This window comes from Microtus ochrogaster, chromosome 4, assembly GCF_000317375.1.
Source record: "Microtus ochrogaster isolate Prairie Vole_2 chromosome 4, MicOch1.0, whole genome shotgun sequence".
Classification (NCBI taxonomy): Eukaryota; Metazoa; Chordata; class Mammalia; order Rodentia; family Cricetidae; genus Microtus; species Microtus ochrogaster.
The window spans coordinates 39990252-39999776 of record NC_022011.1 but is presented as its reverse complement, the minus strand read 5'-3'; the positions used below and the strand labels follow the sequence as shown (position 1 = coordinate 39999776).

Sequence of the window (9525 nt, the reverse complement as noted above, 5' to 3'; positions counted from 1 at the left end):
CAGCATTTATAAACAAATATCTTTTAGCAGCTGTTGCTCCTTCCTCAGCATTCAAACAATTCAAAGAGAGCATAATAGCATACAGTATCAAAATTATCTGTGTATTTTCCATCTTTGTATGGCTTTATTTTAACTCTATTTTGTTTATTTTTACTTCTATTTTTTTTTTTTTTGCTTTTTGAGACAGATTCTCTGTATATCTTTGACCTGGAATAACTCTGTTGACCAGGCTGTCCTTGATCTCTCAGAGATCCGCCTGTCTCTGCCTCCCAGTCATTGGGATTAAAGGCGTGTGCTACCACACCTTGAAGTCACAGAGGTCAAATTACCTCTACCTCCCAAGTGTTGGGATTAAAGGTGTGTATTACCACACCCAACTACTTTCTTTCTTCCTTTTTTTTTACTTTTAAGAACTTTTAGCTTGCATATATGTTTAACACACTATAAATTATTTAAAGTTTTCTTTTGTTTGTGTTTGAATCTCTCTTTTTCTGACCACACAAGTCTTTAAATTACTGAGCAATATGGATAGGATTAAAGCCGTGGCTTTGCCAGCTAGATCCAGTCCATTCCTTAGCTTTCCAACCTCATGGTGGAGATACAGGCTGTAGCCATGTTTATAGCCACAACTCTATGGCGTTTCAAGGTCCCTGCCAGCAAGCAAGCTGCAACAGACAACACTCAAGTCCTCTCTCTGTAGTTACCCCTCCTGCCTCAAACAGTCAGAGTTTGCCCTGGCAGGACGGCCCAGAAAGCCAGCATTTTAAAACAGCACAACTTTTTTCCTGCTACAGCTGAAAACAAACAAACATTCAGTCAGCTTTTATCAACACAATTTAAATATTTCGTGGCAGAACCTCTTAAGAGCTGCAGGGTTTTGCAGCTGAAGCTGAGTCAGGAAGCCTCTCTTAGATGAGAGCACTTGCTTGCTTCTAGCAAGCAGAGCAGACCCGAGAAATTGCTGCTACCAAAAAAAAAACATGCTTTACTCTTTCCCAAGCTTTCTCAGGCTTTCAGTGGATTCAATTGTCCACACGTCTGGGCGCCATTCTGTTGTGAGGAACTGCGAGTTGCATTCTGCCACCCAGCTCCTGCCACCGGCTAGCTTTACCCGAAATAACAACACACAAATTGTATTCTTTTAAACAATGCTTGGCCCATTATATCTAGCCTCTTCTCAGCTAACTCTCGCACCTGGACTAGCCCATTTCTAATAATGTGTGTAGCACCTCAAGGTGCACTTACCGGAAGATTCTAGCCTACGTCCATCCTGGGTCGGAGTTTCATCGTGTGTCTGCCCGGGAGAGGGGAGCATGGCCTCTGAGCTCACTTCCTCTTCCTCCCAGCATTCTGTTCTGTTTTCTCCTCCCACCTATGTTTTAACCTATGAGGGCCAAGCAGTTTCTTTATTATAATTAACCAATGACCTTCCTCCATCATTACTCTTCAATTATTATAGCTAGGTATATGTGTGTTTATATAAATTTATAAATACAGCATGCTGAATTCATTTAGTGTCACCCATGTGGGTCTGTATTTAGGGTTGACCACTTGGGATTGTTTAACCTGTTAGAGTGCTCATCCCGTGAGAAGTCTCATTTTCCCTCTCAACAGTGATTAACTGCCCATAGCTCTTCACTTAGTGATTGGGCATCGCGAGATTCCCCCATCCACATTGGCATGTTAATTGGTAGAACACATTTTTATAAAAGAATATCATTTGAATCTATTCTTTAACTGTCTACACACTAACTTCCTCAGTTCCCTCTGAAGGAAATCACTAGCCTGAACTTCACACATGATTTCAATGACTTTGTAGTTTATTTCTATTTTACTTATCTCTAAATTATATAATTTTTATTTATAAATATACATTTACATGACTTAATTTTCATGGGCTATCATACCAATATGCTGTACACAGAGTGACTTAATTAATGTAAATTCATTTTCCCACCATTCCCTTAAGCTAGAAATTCAACATCAAAGGGATAACAAAAGACTTTTTCCCTCTATTTCCATCTGATGGTTTGATCCTAATAACTGTTACTGACCCCACACCATTTTCTTTCTGTTATATTCATCTGGATTATGAGATGGATATCCTGGTTTATCTTTTTAGAAAAACACTAATCATCTTGGATTAAGGACATATATTTAGCATTTCCTTTCATATTAACTAGCTTATTATACATCTCATTCTCAAATAGAATTATACTTGCAGTTAGGGCCTCAACATTTAAATTTATATAGAGCAGGTTTTGGTACACAATGCTAAATAATGTACATAAATATAAAAATTTATTCCCATATTTCTCCATACTGTTAAGTTCTTATTTTCTCTTCATCATTATCTTTCTTTTTATCTGTTATTTTGTTGTAGAATTATATGGATTATTCCTATGTAAAGATATCAAATTAATTTGTTTTGGACTTTTTTCTGTTCTTAAGAACCAAGGTTACTACAAATTTTAATCTGTGTCTTCTTATATATGTACAAAGATCATTAGTTGTAAATCTGTTGCCACAATGCGTGACCCTTTGCTGGGTGTATTTTCCTTTTCTTTGTTTTAAGGGTTTACAATTTTTTTATTTTTTAATTCCATTTTTTTAAAAAAAGCAAACCATCTTTTTTTTTTATTGTACATAACAATCCCAGTTTCCACTCTCTTTTCTCCTCCCACCCCCTCCACCTTTCTCCATACCATCCCTATCCACTCCTCAGAGAAGGTAAGGCACATTTGCTGTGCATATTTTCAATGGTAAATAACACAACACTGTTTCTTTCTGAAAAGTGGCTAAGAGTCCCAACTAATGTAGACCAGAGTTTTCAAAGAGTGCATTCTGGAGCAAATTTTCAGTTTCTTGTTCATTAAAAGAACTCCACAAATATTTTCACATGTCTGTCCCTATTATTATGATGACTGACCATCTTTAGATGTGGTAATACACCCATTTAGAATTATTATCCCCTAAATTATGTTGGAGTCTGTTTACCTTTACAGTGTGTGTATATGTGAGTGTATTTGTTACTAAATATCATGTTCTAAACAGGACAAAACAATGGGGAATCTTGTTATGGTTACTGTTGCTATTTCTCAAGGGTGTACAGAAGCTCCTGTCTGCTTTAAAAATTTCTTTTCCTAAGAGAATCAACAACAATGAAGCAATTTTATCCTGTATGCCTCTAATTTGTATCTGGGGATAGGGATTGCAATCCAGGTCCTCTACGTTATTTTTAAAATTAGAACTCATATGGATTCCTCAGGAGATGTGGTCAATGTATATATTCATGTATCTGTCATGTCTAATTCAGAGTTCACTACTCTTCTCTTTGTGTCAATGGATGAGTGAATGCTTCAGATGCTCCACCTGTTTCCTTGTATTGTGTGTCTTCTAGAGAGAAATGGAAGATCCTTCTCATGGTTTATAACTGAAGGTATCTGTCTGTGTTCATCATCTAAGTGGGCCTATCAGATCAGGAGCAGGATATACATTCATCTGTATACAGATTATTATATATCCATTTTGAAATAAAGCAGGAAAAACATCTTTGTTGCTCACATTTAATTTCAACATACAATTTCTGTTGTGTTTTTGTCCAACCCCTCCCCACCAAATCTCCGTGCTTTTTTTGCTGCAACAGCTGATGTTCACATTCCAGCTACTACTGTTGGTTTGCTCCAGTCTGCCTTCTCCCTGGCAGCCAGCAAGCCACTTCACATTTTCTGCCACTTCATTTTCTTGGGTGTTACTATTCTTGATCAGGTGGAAACCTTGTATCATAGCAAATTAGACATCCCATCCTCCTGCTCCTTATACATCCTCCAACTATATGCTTCCATTATTGGCACTACCTTAAGTTTTCCTTGTTTCTCAGAGCCCCCAGTATTGTCAGCCCTTCCTAGAGCCCTGTTTTTATTATCTTCCTATGAGGTTCTTCCATTAAATGATATTCATAGATGTTATATCAGCTTCTTCATCACCTTGTCCCCTTGTGACTTGACATTTTTCTCAAAACCATGGATGCATATTTCTCTAAACCCATTTCTGAATATGTCATATATAGTATATAAAATGACATAAGAATAATATTGCTTATTGCAATATTGCTAAAAATAGCAAAATATTAGAAACAATCTACTAAGGAACAGATAGATATCTAGCATTTTTATTGTGATAAAGTAATTGGTACTAACAATTGTGTAAGAAATGAAATATAACCAATCTCAGAAATAGCACACCAGCTGAATTGTTTTTTTTTTAACATAGTGAGAGGAATGATATATAGGCATTTTAAAGATTGTTTTGACCAAGTTGGGAGAATTGATACATTAACTGTAGTTAAAGCCTGGAAAGCGTGAAGAAGCTAAGGGTGAGAACCCCACCATTCACAGAGACAAACTGGCCATTAAACATGTCTTCCCATAGAACTACCACTGATCTCTCTCTCAGCTGCTGGGATATGGACTCTTGTTTTGTCACAATTCTTTTCCTATTGTTTAGTGATTGTTCACATGGATAGGTAATGGTTAAAGGGGGGAAAAGGAATGCCAGTTTAGCTAAAGAGAAAACCCATAGGAAATTTATTTATTTATTTATTTTTCTTACTTAAGAAAGCCCAGACTTAGCTTGGCTTGTTTCTTGCCAGCCTTTCTTTTTTTTTTTATTGAAAAAGAAAAAAAAAACATTTCCTTCCCCCTCCTCCCACCCTTCTCCCCCTCCCCGCACTCCTCTCCCCCTCCCTCTCCAGTCCAAAGAGCAGTCAGGGTTCCCTGCCCTCCATAGGAAATTTATAAAAAGTAATCATCTTTGACTTACAATCCTGGGTTGAGAACAAAGCAGGTGACATTTCTTTTGCTAGAAAAACACAGGGAATTGCCTTGGCTGATCTAAGAAGTGGTGGTCCTAAGAGCTAAGTGCTCCCAGGTGTTGTGTGAGATGCTTTGGTTTGAGCTGAGGATGTTAATATGGAGTCAGGGTCATTTTCTGCAGCCTAGGAAGAGTGAAGGCAGAGTGAGCACGTGGGTGGAGAAAGAGCTCTGCTATGGGAAGAATGCGTAGCTGCTTGTGAGCTGTTCTTGGTGCTTATACTACTGGCACAGACTCATGCACCCAAGGCTTTGGACCTTTGCATATGCTGTTTTCACTAAGTCCCCAGATCCTGGTATCTTGCAGATTTAAAGAAACTCACTGGATTCCCTTATCTGAATTTAATTCATGGAAATAAAGTGTTAGACTAGTGCTTTCAAGAGATGTTGAAAAGATATAGAGAACTCAACAACCGTGACTTGATAATTGTTAGAATGTTTCTTATTTCTTTTTAAAAGCCATTCTGTTGCTTTCTAGGTAGGCAGTTTATACCCAGTTTGAAACCATCAGTAGCCCATTAAATTGTGACAAAATTCTTTATACTAAAGACAAAAACAGAGTAAGTGGTTCAAACTAATGTTATTTTCTGTATCGATATTTCATAAAATGCTTCTACAGTATAATCTTTCTTTTTCTATTTCTTATTACATTTACAACAGAAGATGAAGATCATAAGGAGAGATAATGAGAGCACAGTGTTTGAGTTCATCCTCCTGGGACTCCCCATCCAGCCAGAGGACCAAGGCATGTACTCTGCCCTGTTTCTGGTCATGTACCTGACCACAGTGCTGGGGAACCTGCTCATCATCCTGCTCATCAGGCTGGACTCTCACCTCCACACCCCCATGTACTTCTTCCTCAGCCACTTGGCCTTCACAGACATCTCTTTCTCGTCAGTCACAGCTCCAAAGATGCTCATGAATATGCTGACACACAGTCAGTCCATCTCATATGCTGGGTGTGTTTCCCAGGTGTATTTTTTTCTGTCTTTTGCAGATCTTGACAGCTTCCTTCTGACCTCCATGGCCTATGACAGGTATGTGGCCATCTGTCACCCTCTGCACTACACCACCATCATGAGGCAGAGCCTCTGTGTCCTGCTAGTGATAGTGTCCTGGATCTTGTCCTTTGCCAATTCCCTTGTTCACACCCTCCTCTTGGCTCGTTTGTCACACTTTAGAGACAATACCATTCCACATTACTTCTGTGATCTCTCTGCCTTACTAAAGCTGTCTAGCTCAGACACCACTATCAATAAACTGGTCATCATTCCTTTGGGTACACTGGTAATTACTCTGCCATTCATATGCATCCTGGTCTCTTATGGCCGCATTGGAGCCACCATCCTGAGAACTCCCTCAGTCAAGGGAATCTACAAAGCCTTGTCCACGTGTGGTTCTCACCTCTCTGTGGTTTGTCTGTATTATGGAGCCATTATTGGACTATACCTAGTCCCTTCATCTAACAACACTAATGACAAGGATGTCATTGTGGCTGTGATGTACACTGTGGTCACGCCCATGCTGAATCCATTTATCTACAGTCTGAGGAATCGGGATATAAAAGAAGCCATGAGCAATATCTTCAGCAGGAGAGTCTGTTCACAGTGATGGGTGTAGTCTTCCCTGGTAGCATCCCTATTCCTCTCTCCTCTTCTCCCATCCTTCCTCTGTTCTCTGTCTTAGTGAATCTTTACATTTCTCCTTCTGCACTCACTTCTTGCGTTTTTTCTATAGTTGACTGTCTTGCTGACACTGAGTGTCTTGAGAGGGTTTCTTCAAAATCTCCTACTTATTTTTCCTTGTATTACAAAAATTTAATTGTTTATATACTCATCATCAAGTCTTTTTTATAAGCTAGGTTTGTAGTTTTCATAACAAAGATCTTTTTCATTTCTGAAGATGATAGAAATATTTCCTCCACTAGATTCATCATTTTATCTTTTGTTTTTTTCTTACACTATATTCTGAATTTTTTGTCACTAACCCTAATTAGGAATTTCACTTAACACTTGTTTATTTATTTTTATATTTGTGTATGGGTTTTTTTTCCTGCATGTATGTCTGTGCATTATGCTTGTGCCTAGTGCCTGCAAGGTCAGGAAATGGTGTCAAATCCCCTGAGACTGGATTTGCAGAAGCCTGTGAGACACCACATGAGTGAGGGAAATCAATTCTGAGTCCTCTGAAAGTGTAGCTGCTGCTCTTGACTGATGAGCTATGTTTTCTGCCCCTCATTTTTAGTCTTTGTAGTTGGCATTCGAAAGTCACAAAGAGTTATGGGGTGAGATGTGATGTTTTCATACTTGTAAATAGTGTACAATAATCAAATCAAAGAAGGTATAGTAATTTTCTCAACTTATTTACCATATCTCAGTATGGAATTATTTCACATCCTATATTCTAGCCTTTGGGGTAATACATATTATTTATAATCACTGTACATTGAAAGATATGAAAGCAGTTATTTTTCCTACCTACCCATAATTTAGTACCCACTGACCAACCTATGTCCAACTCCTCCTTTTTCATTTTATTTGTAATCTTATGCATTTACCTCAAATTTTATTATTTGTATTAGCATGGTGGTAATCAGTTGTTTAACGCACTGTGTTTTCTGCCAAGTGTTTAAGCCTGGTCACCAGCTGGGTGAAACTGTTCCCTGTAAAATGTGAGAGAGAGCACGGTTACAGACAAGCTCTGCATGGAGCCTGAAGGTCCTGGGCTGGGGGAGTGTGTTGAGGCATCACACAGAGGTCTGAGACTTTGACCCTACCCTCCAAGTGGTGCTTTGGGTACACACAGTTATTCCATCAAAACACAGAGGCTCTGCTGATTTGAGTGGGTGATGAAGAATGGCTAGGTAGATATCACAATGCCTCAAAAACTTAAATTGAAATTCAATCATGTCTGCAAAGCAGTTTACTGCAAATATCATATTATAAAAGGAAAAAAAAGAAAAAAATTCCTTGCTCAACTACCAAAATATCACATCCTGTGAAGTGATTTTTGCCTTTGGTCCTTGAGACCATGTCTCTGCTAAAACAGAAAGACTTAATTTAGTTGATAGCAGCTGACTGGTATGACATATTTCTGTAAGCTAGGATAGGAGAGTTTAACGTACTAGTTAAATACCACTTAGCTAGTACTTAGTGGAACTTAAGCAAATGTGTTTGAGAAATATTTTCCCCACCTTTTAATTTTGTTTTGTACCATTTGCTCTGAAAAAATATTCTATTTTCATGCTGCAGTGCAAGGTGATAATAAAACACTTATCTTTGCTATTATTGTGTGGTGGCTCAAATGAAAGTGGCTCCTATAGGCTCTTACATTCGAACACTTGGTACCTAGTTAGTAGAACGGTTTAGGATGGATTAGAAAATGGGGCCTTGTTGGAGATCTGTCATTAGAGCTTGATCTCGAGGTTTCAAAAGCCCACACCATTCCCAGGTTTGTTTTCATTGTCTCTTGCTTGTGAATTGTGTATGTAAGCTATCAGCTGCTGTTCCAGTGTCATTCCAACCTGCCTGCCTCCAAGATCCCACCATGATGGTCATAGAGTTTAACTCTCTGAAACTGTATGCCTCAATAAACTCTTTTATAAATTGCCTCAGTCATGGTGTTTTCATCACAGCAATATGAGAGCAACTAAAATACAGTGGATACTTTTTTCTTTAAGCATTGTGCTATTATCAACTATGATACATTGCGCTATTATGAACTATGATACAAGTATTCATTTATGAGCATTTAGGATATACATGTAGGAAATACTATGAACTGTACACTCTGAAGAGTTGTGGATTGCAAAACATATTTATGCTCAGCTTAACCAACACCTGCTAAGTTTTCATGCAAATAAACTGATAAAAGCCAGCCTGAAAAGTTTTTTGGTTTTAGCTGCATCCAAGAAAATGAAAAATAATAAAGCTAAGAAGAATGATCAATGATTTCTAATTTGTTTAGTCTAGTTGGACGGAGAGATGAATAGTTTGAGCAATATAGACTCTAAGAAAATACATTGTATATGATGCTACAACTGTAGATAAATATTATTATGCAGTTTTCAAAACCAAATGGACATAAAGGCAAAGAACAAAAAAAACTGCTGTAGAATACAAGATGGAACCATAATCAAGCTCTAATAAATGATTATAAATCAATATTGCTTAAATAGAACAGATGGACTATACAAGCTGTTAATAGTAGTGTTTTGGTATTGTTGTGTGAAGAGATGGCATGCCCAAACCAACTCCTATAAGAATAAATATTTAATTGGGGCCTTGCTTACAGTTTTAGAAGGCTAGGCCATGATCATAATGGTAGGAAACAATGAGACATGACATTGAAGCAGTAGCTGAGAGTTTTGCAGCCTGATTCGCAGTTAGAAAGACAAACAAAGGGCCTGGCATGGGATTTTGAAACCTCACAGACAACCCCCTAGTGACACACTTTCTCCAGAAAAGCTATAGCTCATAATCTTTCCCAAATAGTTCAACTAACTGTGATTAAGTATTTAAATGTGTGAGTTTATTGGGGCCATTTTCACCAAACCACCACCAGGGGGAATGGCATGTTGGCCAAAAGGTTGTAAGAACACTTGCAATTTTTCAGAAACCTGAATCTTCTCTAAAACGATTATAATTTTTTGAGA

At 38.0% G+C, this 9525-nt stretch overlaps 1 protein-coding gene across 1 annotated transcript in view; it reads left to right on the top strand.

Moving 5' to 3' along the window:
* The window catches only part of LOC101984912 (olfactory receptor 50-like), a 38781-nt gene extending 32299 nt beyond the window's left edge, over positions 1-6482 (top strand). The window contains exon 3 of the mRNA XM_013355707.2: positions 5552-6482. Within this exon, the coding sequence (XP_013211161.2) occupies positions 5552-6482 (931 nt within the window). The remainder of the gene's footprint in view (positions 1-5551) is intronic.
* Positions 6483-9525: the final 3043 nt, after the last annotated feature.